We start from the raw sequence: 27531 nt of genomic DNA on the forward strand, positions 1-27531 counted from the left end.
GACGCATCCTTAGGAGAACTGTTTCTGTTGGAAATGGAAAAGAGAATCCGCTGGAAGAATCGCTTGAATGGGTCTTGGTTCTACAGCATGGAGGTACCAGAGTTTCTAGGCCAGGTCTGATCAGAGGTCACATACTTCCTCGGCCATTATCTGTGCGCTGTCAATGTGGATGAAAGAAAGGCAGACCAAATAGAAGCCTGCAGCTTTCAAGCAAGGTAAGGCATTCAATTAGTGTTTAAGAAGTGCTATGACATCCAGTCAGTGTTTCATAAGTGCTATGATCTAAAAGTCTGAGAGAGTCTCAGGCAATGTATCACCTACTCAAACTCAGCTTCATCCTTATTTAAGATGTCCAAGAGAGAGCAGGGCGGTGGTGGCGCACGCCTTTAATCCCAGCACTCGGGAGGCAGAGGCGGGCGGATTTCTGAGTTCGAGGCCAGCCTGGTCTACAAGAGCTAGTTCCAGGACAGGCTCTAGAAACTACAGGGAAACCCTGTCTCGAAAAAAAAACAAAAAATAAAAAAAAAAAAGATGTCCAAGAGATGCCAGGTGGTAGTGGTGCACACCTTTAATCTCAGCACTTGGGAGGCAGAGGCAGGAAGATCTCTGTGAGTTTGAGGCCAGCCCGGTCTACAAGAGCTAGTTCCAGGACAGGCTCCAAAGCTACAGAGAAACTCTGTCTAAAAAAAAAAATCTAAGAGAAATTATGAAATACTGTCAAATTCCATTATACTTCCATAGAAAATAAGTTTGCTAGCCTTAACTATCTCCCATTTACCCATCTACACCCACACACACATACACACACACAATTTTATATATTAAAAAATTAAAAGTTAACCTTGGATATTTAATCAAGGTTTACCATGTTTTCCAGTTGCTCCTCCCTCGCTCCACCATCCCCCAAGAACACACCTGTCAAGAGAGGTTAGAAACAGCTCTTAACCATTTAAAGTGGAAACAGCACCTCCCAGCCCCAGAGACCTGTGAAGAAAATAGTCTTATAAAACAGATTCTGCTCCACAGTTAAGCCAAGACCATCTTTTATTGATTAAAGGTCAACAAGAATGTAGATAAGTTAAGCTATGCAAAGACTCAACATTATGAAATGCCAAGTCTAGAAGTCTAAAGACCACCATTCAAAACAGCAGTAGACACAACCCTGGGGGAGGGACTGGCACTAAGCCACTCGACTGGGATCTGAATTGCAGAGCCCATCCAGCTAAGGCACTCCCATACGAAAGGCTAGGCTGCACTCTGAGCTAGCTCCCTTTTAAACAACATCCTGCAAACACGCCCAGAGCTGAGGTGTGATTCCAGATGCTGGGAGCATGGAGAAGAGACAGAAACAGGAGGGCAGATGGAATGAAGGACACAGAGATCCCCACATCAGAAAAGCCTGTAGCTTCCACCCAGTGTCATTCTTCAAACATAAAAAAAATAAAAAAATAAATTGAGGGCTGGAGAGATGGCACTGACTGCTCTTCCGGAGGTCCTGAGTTCAATTCCCAGCAACCACATGGTGGCTCACAACCATCTGTAATGAGATCTGGCGCCCTCTTCTGGCGTGCAGGCATACATGGAGGCAGAATGTTGTATACATAATAAATAACTCTTTTTTTAAAAAAAGGAGTTTTAGCCGGGCGGTGGTGGCACACGCCTTTAATCCCAGCACTCGGGAGGCAGAGGCAGGCGGATCTCTGTGAGTTCGAGACCAGCCTGGTCTACAAGAGCTAGTTCCAGGACAGGCTCCAAAGCCACAGAGAAACCCTGTCTCGAAAAACCAAAAAAAAAAAAAAAAAAAAAAAAAAAAAAAAAAAAAAAAAAAAAAAAAAAAAAAAAAAAAAAGGAGTTTTAACAAAAAAAAAAAAAAAAAAATCGAAACTTCTTTTCTCCAGACCAGGTGACGATATGACAGTAGTTACTACTGTTCTTTTATCATTGGCAGAAGCCACTCTATGCAAAGACAATGGAAACATTTCATCCTCTAAATACACCATCCGAACCCGTGCTTGGCCTTAAAAAGCACCAGCTTCCTTTGAGTCCAGGATGGGGAGACAAGAACAAGCAGGGTCAGAGGTCAGAGCAGAACTAAACAGGGGTAAGAGTTCAGCTCTAGGGCTGGGCCCCTGGGGAAGGCAACCACAAAGGTCAGAGATGCTTAGCTCAAAAGGTGAAGCGAGCCTAAGGGCTAGAAACAACAAAGTCAACCAAACTGCTCCAGCTGTGCAGAAGGTCTAAGCGGCCAGCACCCAGCAGGCGGGAGAAATTCAGTCCTGGGAAACCTAGCCTGTGGCGAGGGCAGGCAAGGAAGCAGATGCGGGTCCATGGTGGGTGACTCCCGAGCCTTCAGAGACCACACCAAGTCTCTCTCATCTCTTCCATGTGTCCATCATCCTGCCTTCTAGGAAAGAAAGAGTCACCGCCTGTCTGTGACCTCCCAGCACAGTTCATATGAGGTGCCCAAGGACAAAAGTCCAGATGAAACCAAGAAGTGATAAAGGGTGTAGCTCAGACAGCAGGGTGTATGCATACATGCAGGAAATCCTGGATTACAACTCAATGACGCTGCAATGCCTTTAATCCCAGAACTCACGAGGTAGGCTGCAGGATTGGGAATTTAAGGCCAGCCTGGGCTACATGAGCCCTTGTCTCAGAAACAAAGTTCCTTGTAGGAGAAATCTGATGACAAGCCTGGCCATGGCCTTGGAGCAGCCAGCGGGTTCTGGGTGTAACTGTCTACAGCTAGAGCAAACAGGGCTAGCCGCGGTATCTCCATATCTTGTTTACACCACTGTCCTCATGGCAATGGTAGAAACGGGCTAAACCTGGTCCCAGCCAGACATAGCAGACTGAGACCTGTAAGTGATCTCATGGAGAGGAGCTAGCTTCTGACCTGTATTTTTGATGTCTCTGTGTGTATGGTCATCTCAGACAACCTACAGAGGAAAGAAAATAGCAGTCCTATAGGGTAAGGGTCACCTGTGGCTCATTTCTACAAATTGTTAAGCAGGCTGTTTGCCTCAAACAAATTGCTGAGACCTTCTGAAGTCAATAGCGGTTGTCTTAGTTAGGGCTTCTATTGCTGTGAAGAGACACCATAACATGGCAATTCTCTTAAGTAAAGCATTTCATCAGGGTGGCTTGCTTACAGTTTCAGAGGTTCAGTCCATTATCATCATGGCAGGGAGCATGGTGGTATGCAGGCAGACATGGTGCTGGCTACATCTTGATCCACAGGCAACAGGAAGTGAACTGTGTTCCACAGGGGGCATAACTTGAGCATAAGAAACCTCAAAGCCCACCCCAACAGTGACACGGTGGCACACTTCCTCCAACAAGGCTATGGCTACTCCAATGAAGCCACACCTCCTAATAGTGCCACTTCCTGTGAGCTTATGGGGGTCATTACATTCAAACTGCCACACTGTGGAAAGTGGCTGTTCCAAATCTTTATTCCCCCTGATAGTTCCCTATCCCACTCTTACTATGTGGGCAGAGGCATTTCCAAGGCAGCTGGTTTGGGGCTTACCTGTGCATTTGCCAAAGGAACTTTTTACACAGCACTAGCAAAGACTTGAAATGCATTTATGCCCTTGGACCTGCCTATTCTCAGCAATGCCTGCCTTTTTCGATGAGAAAAACAAAAGCTGCCACAGTCAACCACAAGTCCAAGGAGGATGGGAAGCACCATGCATTCCCAGCTCAAACCACAGTCTGGGGTGGAGCTGAGCTGAGACACACACACACACACACACACACACACACACACACACACACACACACACACACACAAAATCAGCCAAACTCTATCCCATCTGTAGACCTGTGAGATCCAAACACATGTTGTTGTAAGCTATTGGGATTCCAAAGCTGTTTGTTATATGCATCATAGCTATACAGTGCTCTTTTAGGCCCCTTCCAGTGCCTTCATTTAAAGAATCTGATTGCTACTAAAATCTGGGGGAAATGCTCAGTTGATAACTGCTTACCACATGAGCATAGTTATAGGAGGGCCTTCTGTATTTGTGTTGCTTTCATTGGTTAATAAAGAAACTGCTTTGGGCCTGGTGATAGGGCCAAACTTAGGTAGGCGGGGAGACAGAACTGAATTCTGGGAGGAAAAAAGCAGAGTCAGAGAGCTGCCATGGAGACGCCAGGTCAGACATGCTAAATCTTTTCTGGTAAGCCATGACCTCATGGTGAACACAGATGAATAGAAATGGGTTAGATCAAGATGTGAGAGTTAGCCAATAGGAGGCTAGAGCTAATGGCCAAGCAGTGTTTTAATTAATACAGTTTCCGTGTTATTATTTCGGGTGTAAGCTAGCCGGGTGGCCAGAATAAGGGGCCCAGCTCCCATCAACACATAAGGACTTGAGTTTGATCCCCAATGTCCAAGTGAAAAAATTCCAGGCATGAGGGTGCATGCTTATATTCTCACACTAATGAAGCCAGAAAAGGGAGCGTTCCAATCAGCAAAAAGACCCTGTCTCAAAAACAAGGTGAACAGCACCTGAATATTGACACCCAAGCCTGAACGCCGGCCTTCCCACACACACATGTACATGTATGTACACACACCTGCAAGCACACCCGCACCCACATAAACAGCACATGTATGCACATGCACACCCACACACATACTCACACGCACACATGCACACACAAAACCTCTGAGGGAATTTTTACAAAATCTCAGAAGCTACTTCGCCCCATTGCTTCGGAGAGTAAATTCACAACACCGAGTTAAGTCGAATATTACACTCCTTAAGCTTCAGCTATTGCACCTCAAGGTAATTACATAACTGAGAGCAGATGGTGGTCCTTTTTCTGTAAAGGGCCAAATAGTAAATATTTTCAGCTTTGTGTGTTGTATGGTCTCTGTTGTAACCACTTAATTAATCCTACTGTTTTAGACGAAAGCAGCGGTAAACAACACTTAAATGAATGCCAATGGCCACGTTCCAACAGAACTTCTTAACGGACTCTAAAATGTGAGTTTCATTCTATTTTTACTTGCCACAAAATAGTCGTCTTATACCTTATAAGAGTGTTTGCGTTAACATGTGTATAAAATGTTTACATTAAAGTGTAAAAGCCATCCACTAGTGGATGAGGTGAAAGACAAAATAGAGCATATATATCCAATGGGATACTATTCCGTTTTTAAAAGGCGCAAATCTCTATTATTCATGGTAGCTCACACCCGTAATCTCATCATTCTGGAGGCTGAGACAGGAGGGTCTCTATGAGCCGGAGGCCAGCCTCAGCTATATACATAGCAAGACTTTGTCTTAAAACAAATAGAAAGAGAGAAAGAAGTTTTCATGATGACTGAAGACATTGCTCTTACTGGAACAGACTGGGCACATGAGAGCAAATGTGTGATTCTGCATCAAGTGCATAATAACAGTCAAAAGAAAACAAAGGAAAGTGGTGGCTAGGGGCAGAGGTACAGGAAAATATGGAGCTGGTTTTGGATGTTTTGATTTTCAGGTTTTTCGTACAGGATAACTAATAACTAGCACTGACAAAAGCTGAGTTAGCGATTACTGTCATTTTTCTAATTTAATAGCATCCCTGGATGCATTAAAGATACTGGGTAGGTGCTCGGGCTCTCATTTGAGGTGTGGATCTACTGAGTTCTTACCTGTGGAACCTTCTTCAGTGACCTGAACTTTCAAAGATCCTTCCATGACCTTCCCCGTGAAATGAACACATTTCACATAGTGTTTGAGTGTAAAGTCCTTATCAGTACCTGAGACAGAACAAATAATATAAATCAGGCTTTATCATGACTTATGAGAAAATGGGCTCAGACAAATATAATGTGTTAGAATTAATGTTTGTTTGGGTTTCCTTGAGTTTGTTTTTATTTTAATATATGCATATGTGTCTGTCTGTATGTGGGTATATTTGTATGAGTGCAAATGCCTACAGTAGAGACCAGAAGATGGTGTCAGGTCCCTTGGAAGTGGAGTTACAGGCAATTGTGAGCTGCCCAGTGTCGGGGCTGGGAACTGAAGTTGGTCCTCCATAAAGTAGTATGCACTCTCAGCCACTAAAGTCGTAGCTCCAGCTTCTTCTTGAGATTTTTATGTCTGAGGATTTATAGACTTTTACTAAGTTAGAAAATTGTTCAGTTACTGTTTTTCTAATACATTTATTCCCCGCCATCATCATTTCTTCTTTCTCTCAGGGACTCGAATATATATAGTTCATGTTGACATTAAGTTCAGTTGATTGAAAGTCTGTTTTTTGGTTTGTTTGAATGCTCCCTATTTCCTGTGTCTTCAAGTTCACTGATCTACCTCTTGTGTCTAATGGGCTCTTTGTTCAGCCACTGTCCTTTTTCATCTCTCCCAGCTTGATTCGATCTTTTCCATATTACTCGGGTCTCCCGGGAACATGCTCATAATCTCTTCTACCTCGGGCTTATGAACTCAATTTCTCATAGTTGTTTGAATGTCCTTATCTGGTAAGTCTATCGCCTATGACACTTCTGGATCTGTTTCTGTTGATTGCTTTTCCTCCTCATTGTGGCTCATGCCTTTTCTCCTTCTCTACATTCCTGGCAATTTTGCTGAACCCTTTGAATTCGATATTGTTGAATGCTGTCATCGTTAGCTTTGGCTGTCAACCTGACACACCTGGAAGAGCGAACCTTGCTGGAGAAATTGCTTTCATCAGATTGCTTTGCGGGTGACGTCTGTGGGTTTTCTTCATTGTTAATTGATGTAGGAGGTTCCAGCCCGTGGCAGGTGGAACCATCCCTAGGCAGGTGGCCCTGAGCTGTGTAAGATAACTGACCACAACCTAAAGCAAGCCATAAGCAGCACTCCTCTGTGGCGGTCTCCGCTTTAGCTTCCGCTCTGGCTTTCCTACATGAAGGACTATTTAACCTGTAAGTAGAAATTAACCCTTCCCTCCTCCAGTTGCTCTTGGTCACAGGGCCTAGTCACAGAAAAAGAAAGCAGATTTTCATATTCTTTTAAATGGTTTTGAACTTTGAGTTTAGTTTGTTTAGTGAAGTCACTGGAAACAACTTGAGTTCTTAAGGCATGCTAGGTCGTCAGGCAAGTAGAGAACAACCCTTAGTCCAGCGCGAGCTTAGTCACCACTGAGACAAAACTCCCCTCAGGATTCCAAACAATGCCTTACAAGTTGGGAGGTTGTGGATTCCTTGCACAGTTTGGGCCCCTGACGAGGAGTAGTGAGTCAATGAAGAAATGACAAACACACATACACAGAAAGAAGGGATCAGGCAGCCTGGGGCCTCTGATGGAGATGCTGAACCTCCCCCCAAATAAGCACAGCATGTTTATTAGATACAGTGAAGCAAGGAGGCAGGATTATTGCACACTGAATCAAGAAGGCAGGGTTTATGGTATACAGTTGAATCAAGAAGACAGGTTCAGCTAATCTCAGTAAGGAGCAGTCCCCGCAGGGAAGCAGTCTTTGGGCTGTAAAGTTGGGGACAGTCAACATCCATGGATGGACCAGAGAAAGGCTTTGCTCTTATCCCATGGGTCTGAGGCTTCGGTCCTTTTCATGGCCAACTCATGTCAATTACACACACCACTCAGGCCTTCAAACACTCAGGGCTTCCTCCTCTTCCCCATAGGAGGTCTGAGAACCCAGCTCTGGCACTATGTGAGCTCTGCCTGGTCTTTTGCCGCACCTTTCACTGGGGTCTTCCTCGGCTCTAGTAGTTTCCGTGTGTGTGTGTGTGCGTGTGTGTGTGTGTGTGTGTGTGTGTGTGTGTGTGTGCTGAGCAGTACTAACTTGAAGACTGCAAGGAGCCCTCCAAGACCCCCAAAGTCCTGTCTCTCTTCCTCTCTCTCTCCCTTTCTCTCTCTCTCTCTCTCTCTCTCTCTCTCTCTCTCTTTTTCTCTCTCTCTCTTTGTGTGTTTCTCTCTGTCTGTCACACGCCTCTCTGCCTTGGCTTCGCCAAGCTCTCAACTGACGAGCACTGTCAGATTCTCTCTCTATTTCTCCTCTCTATCAAACATCCTCTCCTTTGGTTCAGCTAAAACCTTTCAGAGAATGAAAAAAGAAGCTGAACATGCCCGGAAAGTGTTCCTGCCCACTGGGCTTCAGGAGGTGGTGTTTAACAGCTGGAGTTTCTGCTCGGCATGATAAGAAAGCTCTGAGGGGAACTGGGGAGACGGCTGCAGCCAGTAAAATGCCCATGGCACAAGCAAGAGACCCTAAGTTCAGTTACCAACATCCATGTAAAAAGCCAGGTGCAGTGGCATGCCCCGCCATTCTAGCACTAAGAAGGTGGAGAAAGGCGGATCCCTAGAGCTTGCCAGGAGCTACTCTAGACAAACTGGCAGGCTCCATGTTCAGTGAGGGACCCCGCTTCTCCAAACCCAAGGTGGAAGGGCTGGGGAGTTGGCTCAGTGTGTAAAAGTACTTATCATGCAAGCCTGAATATCCAAGTTAATCCCCAAACCCACATAAAAAGATGATGGGGCCATACATCTGTAACCCCAGCACTCCTAGAAATGGGAGGTAAAGATGGTGAAATCACCCAGAAGCTCACAGGTCCCCTAGCCTGGAATGCACTGCATAGCAACAGAAGGCAGAGAGACAAAGGTGAGAACCAACTCCCCAAATTGATCTCTGACCTCTACTGCATAACTAAAGCACACATGCACCTGTGTTCTCTCTCTCGTCACTCCCCCCCCCCATATATGAATATAAGTATGTTCTGGCGAGATCTCTCATTTGATAAAGGTGCTTGGTGCCAATCCTGAAAACTTCAGTCAGATCCCCGGAACCCACACAGCAGGAGGAGAGCGCTGATTCCCAGAAGCTGTCTCTGGCATCCACAGGCACATTATGACACACATATGCCACCCCTCCCAACTTACAAGTAATTAGGTCAAGGTAATAAAGATTTTTCAAAAGTGGAGAATGTTAGAGAAAACCACCTGATATCAATCAACCTTTGCACATACGTGTACATGTGCACATGCACACACAGACACAAAAGAAAAAAGAAAAACTTCTGCAGATGGGTGGTGAGAGCAGATACACAGCAGTATGAATGCGCTTATCCATGGTAAATCTTACGTTATACATATTTCATCATAATTTTAAATTCAAATTCTAAAACAGAAGGCATGGAGGAGGGCAGGTGAGGTGGCTCAGCTGGTAGAGAAGCTGCTGCCAAGCCTGACCAAGCCTGAAGACCTGAGTTTGATTCCCAGAACCCACACAGTAGAAGGAGGAGGAGGAGGAGTCTGGTTTCCACATGCTCAATTGGCACCACGATGACAGGCACACGCGTGTGCACCAAAATAAAAAATATTTTTTAAAATTTAAAAAACATATAAAAATATCAATCTGTGGCCTCTTACAAAAGCACTTGGCAGTCAGATTTTTCTCTAGAGGCTACGGAGTTGGCAGTTACCCTAAAGAAACACATGCACACATGTGCATGCACACACATACACACACACACACACACACACACACACACACATGCACGCACGCACGCACGCGCCCGCACATGCACAAGCACAGTAGAAGATAACCACAGGAGTTCCTCACAGTAGCATCCAGAAGGTAAAAAAGAGAAGCATCCAAACTTCCATCTGTGGGAAAGCAGGGAGCACACTGGGAATATTTGTACAATGGAATACCCAGTGAGAAATTCCAGTTTATACCGGAAATTTAAAACCCTATTGGATGATGCTATATTGAATTAGTGGAAGCATAAATATGTAGTAACAGAATTAAACATACATAGGGTGATAAGCACCTGATTCATGATGGTAGTTACCTCTGAAAAAGGAGGAGGAAAGCAGAGTTGGGAGTAGGATATACAATTGAATTATATCAGCAATGTTTTATTCCTTTAAATGAGATCTGATGCAGATATGACACAATGTTAAGATCTGATACAGTTTAATGGGTAAATTATGCTTTTTTCAATTCTTGTCTGATCTTTGAAGCGTTTTGTGATGAAAAAATTAATTTTAAAAAGCGAAGGGGAGAACATTTTAAGGAGAAAAGAAATTGTCAATCTCAAAACATGTCATCAGGAGCAGTAGGAATAAAGAAGGAATTCTCAGCCAGCCCCATTGAGACCTCCTGGCTTTCTCGCCCCCAGCTTGGAGTTTGGGTGACTAATATGCCGTATATCACACTGAGCAAGTCAGTCTCTCTACTGCTACAGAGGGAAAGTTGACAGAACTCAGGCCATCATTGTCTGGTGTCACCCTCTAGAGCCACAACCCAGATTTCCCGATTTCTAGAGGAAAGCTCACCCACACCCCCAAAGCATGGTCAAGACTTCAGGAAGTTTTGCTTGACATGGGATGTCGCTCACTTAGTAGCGTGTTTAATCTGTCATGTATGAAGCCTTGTGTTCAATCCCCAGCACCACATAAACAAGTATGGTGGCATATGGCAATCCTAACCCTTGAGAGGAGAAAGCAGGAGTTAGAAATTGAAGGTCTTCTTTGGCTACACAGCAAGTTCCAGGCCAGCCTAGAATATCTGTGACCCTGAAGAAAGGAAGGGAGGGAGGGAAAGAGGGAAGAAAGGAAGAACAGAGAAAGGAAGTTTAAAATGGAAACCTGAGGTTCTCTCACCGATTCAGCACAGATAGAAATACACACCCCAGCTGTCTCTGGCGGGCTCACCTTAAACACTGGCCCTAGTGCTAATCCATATCTAATGCTGTCAGTTTGCAAATGACAGTAAACCCAAGCAGCAATAGCTTGAGCAAGACTGAAGCTCATTTGTGGGAGGTTTGGAACTCGGGCAGTGTGAAGGTACTGCCATTCCTCAGCTGTGACGTCCCCGAGGATTCGCCAGAGCTCCAGTTACCACATCTGCCTTCTAAGCAGCAAGATCGGAGAAATGGGAGGAGGGCTGGCATTCTCCTTTGTGAAGGAAAAAAAATAGACTAATTTCTTTTTTTACGATGTCTGAATGGCCAGACATCATCAGAAGGCCACACAGCTCCAATGAAAATGCTGAGGCCCTGGGCTCTGCTTGTCTCTGCTTACACTGGGTGTGCCATGGCAAAGGCAGCAGGGATAACTGTCAGGAGCAGCAGCACCTCAGTGACTGCCTGACTGACTGCCTGGCAGGTTCTGGGCAACAGCAACTGTTACTCTTGGTTTAGTGCTAGGGTCCACGCTAGACGGTGTAGTCTATGCTGGAGTTTTAGGGTGGCTTTAAATTCATTGATCCATAAAGGAAAGAGACAAAGAGAAGAAAATTTGTATTATTCTTTATTCATAACGGATCGACATATTTACTGCTTATTGCTCTCAAAACTCATAAACTATTATATGCTGTTGGATGTGTTGCCCTTTTTTTAGAGATAAGAAAAGAGGTTTAAAATGGCTAAGCTACTGCCAAGCTCACAAAGCTTTAAGTGGTGGGACCAGGACTCCAATCCAACAAAGGCTCCTGTGCTACATCCCACTGCCAATCTCAGTAGAGTCATGTGCCACATGTAGGTGCATTGGCCAGTGACAGGCCACATATATGACTGTGACCTCATACTAACTGCTTTAGTTCAAGTATACTCTGTGACTTCACACAATGACGAAATTGCCTAATGACACATTTCTGAGTATATATAACATGGTTGTGTCTGGGAATAGACCTAGGCACAATCTCAAATCTTCTACTTACTAACAATGTGATCTTGAATAAGTAGTTTAATGTCTCTGCACTTCCTGTTTCTAATCTGCAAGTTGGGAACCACACAGGTACCTATGCTGTAGGGTTGCTAAGAAGATGAGATGAATGGATATATCTTGCTCTCAGAGTTCGTGCATGTTAGCCATCATGGTCGGCAACATTAAATATGTATCTTTTGTTGAGTCAAAGTCTCCTGTAGCTTTGAACTTACTATGTAACCAAGAATGACCTTGAGCTCCTGAGCCTCTTGTTTCCACTTCCCAAGTGTAAGGGTTAAAGGTGTATATCACTATACTCAACAAGATAGACCTTAAAGAACACCCAAGGAAAAGATGGGCTGAGATGTTCTAGGCAGAGGAAGCAGCCCAGTTCCTAGCTGGGAGGAGGCAACTGCTGGGCCAAGCGGAAGGGATGAGAGGTGTGTCTCTCCTTTCATTGTTCAGAGTCTCAGCACCAAGTGTCCTTACAAGACATACATGGGATTTAAGAAACTTCCTGGAAAAGCCGTAAGAATAAAAGCTAAAAGGACAGTAGCACCTCTCACTCCCAACTACAAGAGCTCCAGAGCAATAGAAGCTTGAGTAATGAGGAGGGGTAGCCTGGAACCCAGAGAAAAGGGCACAACTTAGGTGCACAGTTTGCTCTGTCTTTGCCCTGAGGGGTTCTGACCAGCTATTCATAGTGGCAGCTGACAAGCCATGAAGCACCCAGCCCCACCTTCTGGGCAAGGCTGTTCCCTGAACTTTGTCCTAAGCAGAAAACTTTTTTCTTCCCGGACAGAAAAGGATAGCTGTACAGGGTCACAACCAGGAGTCCAACCAGTCAGGATATGCCACCACCAGGAGGCCTGGGGACATAGAGCTGTCCTCAATGCCAACCCATCCCAAAAAGAGCTGGATTGATCCCTCAGAAGCTATCGCCAGGTTTGTCCTCCAAGCAAGCCAGGGTGATGCACCTATAAACTCCATACCTAGAAGTAGAGGCAGGAAGCTTAGGAGTTCACATGGGCTACATGAGACCTAGCTCACAAGGGCAAAATATAAAAATAAAGCAAGAAACCTATGCTGTAGTTGCATTCAAAGCAGATCTCAAGAGACCTGGGTTCTCCTACTGAAGCAGCTGCCGGGTCATTCTGTGACCTTGGGCAGTGCCTCTGCCTTTTGGAGCTTTGATTGGAGGGGAATAGCCATTCCAGTCTCAAGGTTGTTCGTCTGTTGTGAGATTAAATGAAATCACGCGGGGAGTCATCTAGAAAAGCTCCCAATAGGAAGCAGGAACCCAGGCCATGTGAGGGCTCTTGGGTGTTCAAGTTTCTCCAGGTTTTAGCAATTCCACAGCACTCCTAGTATGAGTTCCATAAGACATGAGACGACTTCCCACACCACCCCACCCCACGGACCTGTCCTAAGCATACTTTGGATTTATGAACTTGGTAAGTTGACTTTGAACTTTTTCCTCCTTGTTTGTGGCTTTGTGGCTTTTTGTACACCTGACACACAATGAAAACCATCAGTGGATCCAAGTAGCATGTTCTCTCCTCCGCTGAGCTCTAGGGAGGTCAGATAGCATAGCACACACAAGGGTCCCAGAGCCTCGGTGAAACCAAACACACCAAAGTCTTGTCATCTCTTAGGTCCTCTCCAGCTCTCAACCCAGGTCTTCCCTACCATTTCTGAGAAGAATTCAAGTCAGGCTGGATTTGGAAGTAGGACCTCCTATTTACTCTGATCTACATGTGAAAACATACCCACTACTCAACACAAACCCTCCCCAGCAGAGGTATGACAAAGCTACAGGAGGCTGAGATGAAAACCTTCTGAAAGGGAACATACCCCAAACATACCCCATACTGACATTGCCCGAGAAGGAATCCTTGCACCTGAAGGCGGCAGAGCAGAGAAGCGGCTGGCTTGGTTTCTGGCTCTGGATTGCAGTTGTCCTGTCTGCTAGGAGAAGGTGACTCAGTGGTGATGTCAGCCCATGCTTAGTCCAGACATTCCTCCCTCATAGGAGCAAGGAACAGGAAGGGGGTGAGGGGAACATGTCCTGTATACTCCAGCACTCCACTGCTTAGAAGGGAGAGGAAGGTGGGATAGAATTTCAAAAAAAAAAAAAAAAAAGATATGAAGAAAATGTTAGCTATGGCTTAAAAATTAAGGTCTTTTATTTATGATTTACAGCCTTAGCTCAGGCAGCAACAAATCCTTACCTATTGTGAGTGTGCACTCCTGTTTGCACACACACACCCATGCACAGAGTACCTGACCCCCACCTGTGCCGGAAGCACGAGATTGAAGTTGAGTGGCGTGGTGGAAAATTTGGGCCAGTAGCTAGGCAATTCTCATCCACTCAGAACCCAGGGAAGTGTGACTAAAAGAATGTCAGAGACGGAAAGCCATTAGGAAACATTGCACGCCTTGCTGTAACCTGTGTACAAAAGAAGATGTTGCTGAGTCTTGCTCTGGAGTCCCGGCGGGCGACTCCTAAGCATAAATAGAACATGGCAGTTCACTTGCTCCCCCCCCCACATACACACACACCAGAACATGAACCCAACAGATCAGGAGGCCAAGCTCACACCAAGAGAGATAATCTGGCGCCTTCCTAAAAGCAGAATCAGGTTGGCCCTCCACATAGGATGGCTGTTCAGTTGCTGTTCTGGTGATTTCTGGGCACACATTCTTTCCCCAATTCTTCCCTTTGTAGATGTGTGACCTCATTAAAGAGTGAGCTTCCCTAACCTCCTCAGTTTCCTCCTTGCCAAGTCTCATTTTCCAATGGAAACAAATCAGGATAGTTTCCACTCCCCTGGATCTCTCGGGTGTCCCTGGGCTTCAATAAGATGGGCACAGGAAATGTTCTCTCAAGGCAAAGCCATGGGGCTGCACAAAGTCATAGCCAGTTGGAGGGAAGTGATCTGTCCAGCAACAGCAACCATGAGAAGGGGAATTTTGCCTGGGGGTGGTGATGTATACATGTAATCCCAGTGTGCAAGAGGCTAAGGCAGGAAGTTCTCAAATACCAGGCCTGTGTAGACTACAGAGAGAGACTAAGGTCAGGGAGGAAGGAAGATGGGGGAGAATGACAATAATGAGAAGGAGAAGGAGGGGAAGGGAAGGAAGGAAGAATAAATACATTTTTTAAAAGCACAGACAAATGAGGTGCCCATGAGAAAAGAGGGACCCCAAGGTACTGTTCTTTCCTTGCTTCAGTATTCGAATAAAGTAGAATCCAGAACGTGGAAAAAGGACAGAACATTTTTTTCTGGGAGTTACTAAAAAAGAACATGAAAAAGCTCACAGTGCTTGGGGTCTGAGTTACCAGGTTCCCTTAGCTGTCTCAGGATTGCTAGGGGAAGGTTATCCAAGGAAAGGAGTCTGGAAAGACCAGCAGGACTTATCTTAGCTAGCGTCTCATCACATACACTGCCACCAGCCACTGTAAATGCATGCCAAGTGACAGCTCACCCCTCAGTCATGTATAAGAGGCCACAGTGACTCAGACAGAGGACTTGTGAGAGAGAGTGTGTGTGTGTGCTCTTTCTGATCAGTGACAAGCTTTGGACCAGACAATGGGACTAGGGAGCAGTGTCTGTAGGAACTGTGTAAGTAGAGAAGGTACAGTTAGCTTAGGGAAGAGGAAAGAGCGAGTCTAGGGTAGAATGGGCTTGGAGGGCTTGAAGACCAGACCAGAGCCTTGGGACTGTATGAAGTTGGACCCACGTGGAGTATCCTCCTTGGGCAGGGATGATAGCAAACACAGTCATTCAAGCACTGGTTACTAGAAGGGTCTCTAAGTATCATCGGTGTGTGTATGTGGTACCTCAAAGGGTATGTAGCACCCAAATTTTTGAGTACCTTTTATATGCAAGGGCAGTAAGCTAGATGTATTGCATACACTAGTTCCCTCAGCTCACGCATGCACAAGGACATACGTGTTCACATGTTATTGAACAACTCCTGAGACTCGACAGCAGTTAAGTGACCTGCCAGAGGTCACACAGCTAGTTTTTAAATAAGTCTTGGGCTCCCAAGGCCATGTTCATAATGGCTGTTCCCCTTAAGGAGATAGAAGCAAGTCTGGAGAGACTGGTTGATGTCTCTCTTTTTTTTTTTTTTTTTTTTTTTTTTTTTTTTTTGATGTCTCTTAACTCAAAGGGGAGACTGAGGGCGGGGCTCTCTATGAACGGGTTTTCTCCCATGAGTCAGACATGGAGTCCTCTGCCCTGGGTAGCCGGTACTGCCTTTTCAGTTGACAGGCTGGATGAGGAGCTGCTCTTCATTCCGCCCCCGCCTCAGCCCCTTCTGTTTCCTTCTGCCTTTGTGTTGTTTTAAAAGCCTCTGTTTCCACAACCATCTCATCCATTAGACCGGTGAGTGGTCTGCACCTGAGCTGCACTTTTGGATCTTATTAAAAATGACAATGGCTGGGGACCCACTTAAAACCACTTAATCCGAGTCTCCGGGACTCCGGCGGTCATACTTTTAAGCTCTTTAGATGGTGATTCAAATGTACCTCCAAGTTGGAGGCACACTGAAGACAGTGAGTATTCAGGGTCAAAGAGCAGGTCATGAGCCTTTGAATCCGCAGAGACAGTTTCGGGGTAGGCAGCTTCCAGAATTTTAATGAGATGAGGAATGCGGATAGCAGAAGATAGAGATCAAGTATACAGAAAGAGAAAACAGGGAAGTACATTATTCAGAAGGAGAAGCAGTGATTTGAGACCCAACCACAGAAGCGAATCTTTAAGATGCCATGGGCAAAAGCAGAATCTGGCCAAGGCTGGGTGATCATGAGATTGTCTTGCATAACAAATCTCTAGTTAAAGTAATAGAAAGCTTTGGTGCAGAATAAACAGCACCTGCGGCAGAGACGCTGGTCGAGGCTCTAGACGCATGCGCATGCACGGGAACAACAGGCTCTCAGGGCCTCGGGGCCAGGGCCTAGCTATTGCTGGGAGGAGGAGAAGGAGAACAGAGCTGTGAGTGTGGAGAATGTCTGAAACATGGGAAAGACTCTGGCCAGGATGGGATAACTCGTGGTTTTAAGATAAAATGGGAAGGCAAGAGAAAGGATTGTGTGATCAAGAGTAGGAGAGATGTCTTAATGGACAGGATCACTAGCTGCCCTTCCAGAGGATCAAGGTTCAATTCCCAGCACCCACATAACACCTCACACCTGCCTGTAACTCCAGTTCCAGGGCATTTGACATCTTTATACAGACATACAGACAGGTAAAACACCAATGCACATAAAATGAATAATCATCTTTTTAAAAAAAAAATGTAAAAAGAATAGGATGAATTTGTAGGCTATCCAGATGCATGTTTACTCAGAGTGTTATTGTTTTAGCAGGGGAAAGGAATTACAGGTAAATAAAATATGCAAATGCATTTCATAATGAAAAATCTTGTGCCGTGCAGCCGAGATAATCACTGTGTGGGTTCTCCGGGAAAAGACTGCAAACTGTGGCGGGGATGCAGTGAGTGATTCTCCTCAGGTGCGATTTTCCAGGGGAGGCTGCTTCACGTGCTCAGAAAATTAGCTCACTCAGCATTGATCGCCAGGCAGCTAAACCCAGGTCCAAAGTCTCCTGGGTTCGATTTCAAACAGTTGCCCAGGGGCAGGCTGTCCCGGGCTGGGTCTCAGAGGTGAGCAGGTCGCACGTGATGTGTACAGGAGACCATCTCCTAGTAGAAGGATTAGGTTTGAGTGTCTAGCTCTAATCCATGGTGCTAGGAAGGAGAGAGGAATAAAACAGGGTTGCGTTGTCAAGGGGTAGAGAAGCAATATGCTCCTACCATTCCTTGAGTGCTTATTGTGTGCCAGAACTAGATGTGCGGTTTTTCCCTGAACCACCAAAACGGCTCCCCAGAGTCGGGACCTGACCTGAGGTCAAATCCAATGCCGAGTTCCTCGAGGCCCCTTCTCTACTCCACAGTCTTTCCCTAGCCTCACTCCCAAGCTCCTCACTCCACCCACAATGACCCGTATAAAGACTTCAGCGCAGTGCTCCTAGAGCTTTACTCGTTACCTCTAACTCAACTCAGATCAAATGCAATTTGATTAAATTCCATATCCATACCAGACGCTGTGAGTCTTGACCCAAGTCTGAGTCTCTTCTAATACTTCCTCTCCCTGGGGTCCCGGTCCCTGCACTGTTATTCCATGTGTGTGTGTAAACCTAAAACCTAGGGATCTTTTCTGGACACATTAGGATCTTGCCCCAGTATTTCATATCTAATTTGTTCTGCTTACTATCCTTCCCAAATACCTCTCAAATGGATCCACTCCCCTACCTCTATTTTCTTATCTCGGCCCTAGACCACACTACCAATATTTCCTGTCTGGACCACCAGTAGTCTTCCCTGTCTATTCTGGTCCCTTCCAGTTAGTGAGCCACACATCTTCACCCCTTAGAACTGCTGCAACAGAGTGTAACAGAGCTGGTAATTGGCAACAACAGAAATTTCTTTCCCATGGCTCTGGAGGCTAGGAGATCCACTGAAGCAACAGTGTTTATCACTGGCACCTTCTGGCTGTATCTTCTTGTGGCAAAATCCTGCAGTGAACAACCAAGTATGAAAACAATTCTTTGGGAAAACAACTGTTTTAGAAAGACAAGGAGGTATGTCTCAAGATTCTTAGAAAGGTGGATCCCTCAATGTATCAGTCATCTTCCATGGTCTCCACATCTTAATACTAGTGTATTAGGGGCTAGGACTCAGCATAGGAACCGGGCCAACATCAACATTCAGAACATAACAACACAGAAACCAAAGGAGCCCTGTGTGCTGATGCCCATAATCCTAGCACTTGGGGTGGAGGCAGAAGGATCAAGAATTCAAAGCCATCTCGGCTGTGAAATGAGGCTGGCACTGACTTGGACTGTACGAGAACTTGCCTCAGAAAAGGGAGGGAGGAAGGGAGGGAAGGAGGGAGGACCATAATCCTTTGTGTAGCCTACGGCATCTGGGGTGATCTGAGCTCAGGCCCCGTGCTCATGTGCCTTTCTTTCCATCTTCTCTCCAGGCACACTGGTCAGGACTCAGCTGTCATTCTATCCACACACCTTGTTTGTGCTTGTACATCCCCTCTCCTCCACATCCGAGCTCCTAGGTAACCTCAGACAGGACAACAAAGACCTCTTTTGTTGTTTGTTTTGTTTTTCAAGACAGGGTTTCTCTGTAGCTTTGGGGCCTGCCCTGCAACTCACTCTGTAGACCAGGCTGGCCTCCACCTCACAGAGATCCATCTGCCTCTGTCTCCCAAGTGTTGGGATTAAAGGTGTGTGATATCACCAGGGGCAGCAAAAACCTCTTTAATGCAAGTCTTCTTTGTGTTTTGTTCTTGAGACAAAGTCTTGGCAAATAAGGGATGTTGGTCTGGAATGTATAAGCCTCCTACTCCCTGATGCTGGGACAGCTGTTGTGGGCCCCCCACTCCCGGCTCTGGTGGAAGCCCTTTGTGACGTCTAGATATGCTCATGGCCCTAATGATCTTTCACAAGACCGTCTTTCCTTAAAATATTTTAGAACCTTTTACTTTACATTTATTTAAACAACTGTTTACTTGATGCCTGTTTTCTCTCTCTGACTATAATCCTGCAAGGGCAGAAATGTGCAGATTTGGGTTGGGTTTTTTTCCTACCCCAGGCACCAAGTACCTCATGCTTAGATAAAACTTGTTCCTTCATATTCTCCCTGGAGACGCATGGCTCCTTCCATGTATGACTCTCCCCTGCCGTCCCCTCCTGATTCTCCCTACTTCCCCTCCACTCTGTCAACTTTCCTTTCACCCCTGACTGTTCCCGCCTATAACCTTGAGACAGGTTTGGTGGGAATGAAAGGTGATTTGGTTTCTCCTATCCTGGTTGGGTTTGTTGTTTTGTTTTCTTGTCTACCTCCAACCTGTGAATCTCGCTATCAATCACCCTCCACGGCACACTCCTGCTTCAAACATTTCGGTGGTATTTATTTGATCTCTGAATGAGGAAGAATTCTGTAAGCATAAAAGTAATGGAGGAAATCACTGAGGGGAAGAAAATCAATACATTGGACTACACCAAATTAAAAACTTCTGGATGTCAGAAGCCATTCCAAACTCAACTAAAAAGCGAATGACAAGACTGGGGAAAGTCTATGCAATAAATATGATGAAAAGTTGTTATCCCTCAAATATAAAAGAGCTCATATAAATCGATAAGAAAAATATACGAAAATCCCAGTGGGGAAATGGGCAAAGGGCAGGACAATGTACAAATAGCTTAATAAACACATGAAAAATCTTTAACTGCCACAGTCCTCGGGGACATGCAAATCCAAAAGTGCTTCCCATCGCTCACCTACCAAATCAGGGCACTAAAGCTGGAAGGCTAGAGATGTGGCTAGGGTGGATTCTTTGTCTGACTTGTGCGCCGCCCTGGGTTTGATCTGCAGCACCTGGTGGGGTGAGGGGCGGGGCTGAAAGAATGCAGTGTGTGTTTGCCACTTCACAAGTGTCTTAGCTACTTTTCTATTGCTGTGACAAAGTACCATGGCCAAGGCAACTTAGAGAAGGAAGTATTTGGGGCTGGAGAGATGGCTCAGAGGTTAAGAGCATTGCCTGCTCTTCCAAAGGTCCTGAGTTCAATTCCCAGCAACCACATGGTGGCTCACAACCATCTGTAATGGGGTCTGGTGCCCTCTTCTGGCCCGCAGGCATACACACAGAATATTGTATATATAATAAATAAATATTGAAAAAAAGAAAAGGAAGCATTTAATTTGGGGCCCACCCTTCTAAAGGGTCAGAGTAGCCTGAGTGGCACAGGCAGGCCTGGCCCTGGGACAGTAGTTGAGAGTTTACATCCTCTCTACAAGGAGGTAGAGAGAAAAAAAGTTACTGGGAATGGTGTGGGTTTTTGAAACCTCCAAGCCCACCCAAAGTAACACACCTCCTCTAACTAGGCCAAACCTCTTAATCCTTCCCAAACAGCTCTACCAACTGGAGACCAAGTATTCAAATATATGAGTCTATGGGGGCCATTCTTATTCAAACCATGCCACAAAACAATTTTTAAAAGGGGGTTTCTTGTTTTCTTTGCTTGGTTTTTAAGACAGTTTCACTGTGTAGCACAGGCTGGCCTCAAAATCCTGAGCCCCCAGGCTCAGCTTCCTGAGTGCAGAAATGTTGGATTTTTACAGGCAAGCACTGCAAGGAAGTAGCTTTGTGACTTTTAGTATCTCAGCACCATCTAGACCAATGTTTCTGAACATTCCTTGTGCTGCCACCCTTTACTACAGTTCCTCGTGTTGCGTCTTCATAACTGTAATTTTGCTACTGTTATGAATCCTAATGTAAATATCTGTGTTTTTTGATGGTCATAGGGGACCTCTGTGAAAGGGTCCTTCGATCTCAAGAGTTGTGACCCACAGGTTGAGAGCCAGTGCTCTAGAAGAAAGCACAAAGAGCACGCAGGGTCCAGAAGATTCTCCAGATTCTAGTTCTTGCCCCCTTGTCTCAGCTCACCGCACACGCCACACCTCCTATATGCTGTATGCAGTAAGGATCATAGTACGGAATGCTGTGCCTGTCTGGGTTGCCCTCCTGGATGCTCTGCCTCTTCCTTTGCACCCTTCATGAGCACCCATCTTCTGACACCCACTCCTGAAAAGTCACAACCTTCAGGAAACGCCTGAGCTAGGCTTGGCACTCCATCCCCATACTCTCATGACACAACACCTTCCCTTACTAGGCGATGTTGAGATAGCTCTTAGCAGCTTTCCGTCCACCTTGGGTTCCATGTGTCTCAGGAGAGGCATTAGATTTTTATCCATTCCTGGATCCCCGAAGCCCAATTCAGGAGAATGATCAACAGATGACTCTGAACTAATCAATCGTGTCATAAATTAGCGATTCCATTTTGCACCATAAATTTTTGCTACTAGGCTGGTAAATGTGAGTTTTACTTAAAAATGCATAAAATTAAATGCTTTTGGATAGAGAAGAAGTCCCTCACTCGTGCCCCAGCCCTCATTTCAAGCCCATGTTCTATCATCCTGTGGGATATAACCTACTATGGGCCGTGAAATTCATTCCTGGGTCACAGCTGCCATTGTCTTAATGAAAAGTATCAGAAGCAGAAGAGGGTGAAAGCATTCTCGTCTCATTCTTCTCTTCCGCTTCTAGTATTCTCTCTTATTCTCATCTCTCCAACTGCTGCACCCAGATGGGGAGCAGTACTGGCAAGTAATAATAGTAAGTAATAATGAAATAAAAACCCCAGGAGATGAAACTCCTGCTCTGATTTTTCTTTCATGAAAAACTACAGAGCTCTCCAGACAGGCCTTGGTCTCATTCCCTGAAAATTGGGAGTAATAAGAATCCAATTTAGAACCAAAAGAAATTTGGGCAATGGTGGTGCACGCCTTTAATCCCAGCACTCGGGAGAGAGAAGCAGGTGGATCTCTGTGAGTTCAAGTCCAGCCTGGTCAACAGAGTGAGTTACAGAAGAGGCTCCGAAGCTACGTAGAGAAACCCTGTCTTGAGAAAAACAAACAAACAAAAAATCCAAGTTAGGGCTGGGGAGGTAGTTAAGTCAGTGGAGGTATGTACAAGCACCTGAATTCAGTCTCTAGCACCCAAATTTAAAAGAAATTTTAGTGGCATGCACTCTTAATCCCAACACTTGGAAGGCAGAGCCAGGCAGAAGTCCCTGGAGCTCCTTGACTGGCCAGCGTAGCCTAATCATCACAGTCCTGGTTGAGAAAAAAAAGAACCAAGGTGAACAAACAGTTCCTGAGAAAAGATGCTGCTGGAGGGTGACCCTGGAGGATGCTCGTTCACACATGCGCGTGCACACACACACGTACACACACACACACACGTACACACACACGTACACACACATGCACATGTTGAACATTCATATACAAATAAGCTGGACTGTGGGTGTGGTTCAGTGGTAGAACACTTGCCTAGCTCCCATAAAACCCTTGGTACCATTGCCAGCACCTCAAATAATAGAGCTGATCAGAGCCATGTACCAATGAGCTGGAGCAGAAAGGAGCTGGTTTTGCTTCAAGTGCTCAGCACTGTCATCCGCAGTTCAGCACAGAGACCCCAAGCACCAGAAGCAGACAGCATAGCATGCATCCCAACCTCCTCAGCTCCGCTGTCTAGCCCATCTGCTTCGTTCTGAACAAGCTGCCCGCTGCCATTAGGCTGTGAAGCAGTCCCGAGCCTCCCAGACTTGAGAGAATCTGTGCACTCGTGAGCATCAGGCAAGTGTAAGCGTCCTGGAGCCCAGGGCCGTGCATTCTGTCTTTCTAAACTGCAAATGTGACCGTATCACCCTCCTGTTTCACATCCTTCTATGGCATCCCTTATACTCAAGATGAGGCACTGGCTCCCTGATACCCCTTAAAATGTCCTTTCTGTTGCCCTTCCATCCTGCTCAGTCTCCCAGGCCTGCATATCCCAAGGGCCAAGAGGAGCGAAGTCACCTTCTACCCCAAAGGTGGTGCTTCCACCTTAACTGTCAGCTCCTAGCACCAACTGTGTGCAGAGGCTTCTCGTTCACACAATACTAGAAGAAAATCTGCCTAGGAAACACCTGCATATGTGTGTGTGTGTGTGTGTGTGTGTGTGTAAGAGAGAGAGAGAGCGTGAATGTACACAAAAACACATGCATGTGCATGCACACGCACATGTGGACATGCACGCACCCCCACCCCCACCCCCACACATTCTTCTACCACCACCCCCCACCAAACCCAGACACTCCTCAGGTCCTGAGCAACCTGTCCTCCTGGAAGAAGGCATACCATGATGGATGACTGGTGTCCCAGTCTCAGGAAAGGTAAGCAATGGTAGAAGTCACTTTAGAGAACTAAGAGCACTCCAGCCCATCCTCCACCCATGTGGTGACTGAGATCCCCGTTTAGACTTGCTTCTCTCTAGCTTGTCTCTAGGTTCCTTGTTCAAGTGTAGAGCACATTTTACTACAGTGGCAGCCACTGCAGCCTCAGCACATCCAATAGTGCAACAAGGTCTTAAAGGGGAGGAAACAAGACTGTGGAGAACTATTTGTGAGGGCCTCAAGAAAAGGTGGAGTGGGTTATTTTGACATTTTCCCATCACAGCTCCCAGCAGGGTAGGAGTTAACTACATAATACCCTTTTAGGGTTGATGGGAGGAGATAGCCAACAAGCCTCTCCTGGAATCCACTCTGCAGTCCAAATGGGGTATCTCTGGTTGCCCCTCCTTGGTATACACTGTGCTGGTCAGAGCTGCCCTCTCTCCAGGAGAGAATGAAATATCTAATCACAGACAAACAAGATCCTGGACTAAAGATTGAGGTCGTGGTACCCAAGTATCAAGCTAAAGTGTTTGCTGACTTGAGTTAGGGCAGAGAAAATAAAACATAGACAAAGGCAGCTCCAGCAATGCTTAATGATAGGATCGGAGCAGGACCTGGGCAGCAGCAAGCCAGTCCCAGCTTCCAAAAAATGGTTCTGCAAACATGGAAAGAAGGTTCTTCAGGCTTCCCTGCATGCATGGGATGGAAGTCATGCAATCTGGACTATGCAGCCTTGAATGGGTTCCAATGAGTTCTCAGGTCAGAAAAGTGCCCGCTATCAGAAGGTGGCCTCGGATGCTGGTGATTCCAGCATTCTGGAATCTAAGGCAGGAGAATCACAAATTCAAGGCTGCAATTTCAAAAAACCAACCATAAGAAAGCGCCTCTCATTTTTTCAATATTTGCAAAACAGATTCCAGAAATAAAGGGGCACAAAGATGTCACTGCTGCAAGAGGAAGCACTTTTACTGTAGTGTCAACACAAGTGCCTGACTCTTCTTAAGTGTACACACACACATGCACACGCACACACACACACACACACACACACACACACGCACAGCACCTACAAGATTTCCCAGCTCTCTCCTCCCCTCAGTTCTCACACATTCTGCCATATACCCACATATAAACTTGACTCAATAACCACACATCTGAGGAAAACAGAACAAGTTTACTATTCACCTAGTGGTTGTAAAGGAAAATTGCAGGCACAGTGATAAAAAGGGAAACAATCAACTTCATATCCCTCGGCTTCTAACACAAATGGGAAACAGGAAGACACAGGGTATGGGGGTGGGTGGTGAGGGGGCTCGGATGCTTCAGGGACCAGGTTCTGTACATAAACCAGCCAGGGGAGTTCAAGGATCACCCAAAGAGGTGATCCTAGCCTAGTTCTGATTGTTTTCTAAAACGCAGACCCGAGTTGCCACACCTTGATTTTCAGAAGCCAGGAATTCTAATTTAATGTAAAGCCTCTTGATTCTTAGAGGGCCACTCAGTTTTTTTGGAAACATGAAATGCACTAAACCTAGCAGTTCTAGTGCAGCTTTCCGCATTCTGCTGGCGCGGTCCAAGGCATCTCCCCTAACTGTGGTATTACACTGCCACTCGCCAGCCACCGTCTGCCATTGCAGCGGAGGCATCCAGGCTCTCAGCTTTGCTCTGCACCGGGGGGCTGGATGCCAGAGCCCCAGAGAACAACTCGATCTACAGGAAGTGGAAGGCTCGGCAGAGCCAGGCAGGGGCAGGGACCAGAGCCTTGCAGATTAAATGGCCGACTGTTCCTGCAGGAAACCCTCAGGGTTGGGAAGGCCTTTATCTGGCTCAGAAGCCAGGGCTGCCTCTCGGAGGACTTCCAGGTGCTCCTCAGCAGCAGACAGAGACTGGTCGATCCAATCCAGGCCCCCGGTGAGGTGGCAGGCATTCCTGGTCACTAGCACCAAGTGACTGACGGATAGAAGCAGGGCAGTTGTCCTAGGTTAAAAAGAAAAGAAATTATATGGGTAGTAGAAAAAGACAATGTCTCCTGAGTAAATTGGGAGCATGGGGACCTTGGGAGAGGGTTGAAGGGGAGGGGAGAGGCAGGGAGGGGAGCAGAGAAGAATGTAGAGCTCATTAAAAAAATCAATAAAAAAAAAAAGAAAAAGATCAGGGGGAACTTTGCACAAAAGCCCACATGGGTGCACACTCTATATTAGTGTTCCCCAAACCAGAGATCCCCATCCTGGAAGGTGAGCGGTTATGTAACATAATGGGTCCACACTGAAACATATAGGGGATGGCCGCCTTAAATAAGGTTAACTGTCTTGGAGCCTTTGATGAGTTTGACAAAACTCCAAAGGGAAACCGGAGAGCTGTGTCTGGTAAACATATTTAAGATGGTGGAAGAGGCTTTCAGCAACACAGCCGTTAACAGCTCCCAGAAGGGTGTTTTCTGCACGAGTTTAGATGTGGTCAATTGGATGAGCGGATCTCCAACTGCTGCCCACTTAAAGATGGGCTATACATATCCCTCTTCAGTGAACATCTCTTATTGATCCCAAATCAATAAGTCCAGGGCTGGCTTACTCAATGCTAAGGAAAATATAATTGAAAATCAAATTGAGGAGGAGGGTTTTGTTTGTTGTTGTTATTTCTGAGAGGTTTTTTTTTTGTTTGTTTTGTTTTTTTTTTGGTTTTTCGAGACAGGGTTTCCCTGTAGTTTCTAGAGCCTGTGCTGGAACTATCTCTTGTAGACCAGGCTGGCCTCGAACTCAGAGATCCGCCTGCCTCTGCCTCCCAAAGGCTGGGATTAAAGGCGTGCACCACCACTGCCAGGCTGAGAGGTTTTTTTTTAACTGAAAAATTTACTAGGAAATAATTTTTATATGGTAAGAATGCCAGATGTGTTCAGGACTCCATTATTGATTACTAACCCATGGAGAAAGCTGAGAAGCAATAGGAATTGGGCAAAGAAACCAAAGCAGACATGTCGTGACTTACTGGCCACCTGGCAACCACCACACAACATGTCCATGGGAGTCTCACAAGTCAAACAGAGACGACACGTAGGTATTTAAAGGGTTTACATTTGGTTTTTTTTTTTTTTTTTTTTCGAGACAGGGTTTCCCTGTAGTTTCTAGAGCCTGTCCCGGAACTAGCTCTTGTAGACCAGGCTGGCCTCGAACTCAGAGATCCGCCTGCCTCTGCCTCCCGAGTGCTGGGATTAAAGGCGTGCGCCACCACCGCCCGGCGGGTTTACATTTGGTAGGGCTGAGTACACTCTGCCGTGGAGGAGGGTCCAGAGATCCTGGGATGCCTAATGGGGAGTGAGTTCCACCTGTGGCTGACCTATTACCCGTTCTTGTTGCTGGGCTCACCACAGCCCTACCAGGCAGTGCTTCCAGCAAGGTGTGGCTGTTTTCGAGTCCAAAGATCAGAGGGAGGAATGGGGAGTGAAGGGCAGGGAGGCCCGGGTAGCAGAGCCAGTTAAGATTGCAGAGCCAAGACTGACTCTTAACTTGCTCCCCCCTCCCAGGGAGTCAAGGAAGAAGTCCTTCACTCTTTCACCTGCTAGGCTCAAGCCACTGGTTGGCTCAGTGTTGCCCTGGCAGGGGATGAATCCAGAGCCAGGGGTGGCCTTGGAAATCTGGAACAACATCCTCTTTAAACGGCAGGTGATCAACCTGGCAGGCTTGATATCAGTGACCCTGAAGAGTGATGAGTGGACCCTCCTCCCCTCTCACCGTGCATCCAGGAGTTTGGGGTCCAGTGGCGGGTACATTGACTTCACGACATCGTCCACTCTGAGGGGAGGCAATAGGGACAACTGTCAATATTTCACCTCCTTGTCCCCTTTTCTCCCTCTTTACTTCCCATTCTCATGCCAGACTTCTCTGTTGGTGTTACACACCCACTCTTCGGGGGTCGTTTCTCTCCCTCCTTCCTTCCTTCATCATGCAAGACTTCTCTGTTGGTATTACACACCAACCCTTCAGGGGTCCTTTCTCTAACTACTTTTGCATACCCAC

At 46.2% G+C, this 27531-nt stretch overlaps 1 protein-coding gene across 3 annotated transcripts in view; it reads right to left on the minus strand.

Moving 5' to 3' along the window:
• Positions 1–24673: 24673 nt before the first annotated feature.
• The window catches only part of Tmem98 (transmembrane protein 98), a 41524-nt gene continuing 38666 nt past the window's right edge, over positions 24674–27531 (minus strand). For all 3 annotated transcript variants that reach the window (XM_038325736.1, XM_038325737.1, XM_038325738.1), the window contains 2 exons: positions 27247–27306; positions 24674–25495 (listed from right to left, as the gene is read on the minus strand). In XM_038325736.1, the coding sequence (XP_038181664.1) occupies positions 25288–25495; positions 27247–27306 (268 nt within the window). In that variant the 3' untranslated portion in view covers positions 24674–25287. The remainder of the gene's footprint in view (positions 25496–27246; positions 27307–27531) is intronic.

This window comes from Arvicola amphibius, chromosome 4 (genome assembly GCF_903992535.2).
Source record: "Arvicola amphibius chromosome 4, mArvAmp1.2, whole genome shotgun sequence".
Taxonomy (NCBI): domain Eukaryota; kingdom Metazoa; phylum Chordata; class Mammalia; order Rodentia; family Cricetidae; genus Arvicola; species Arvicola amphibius.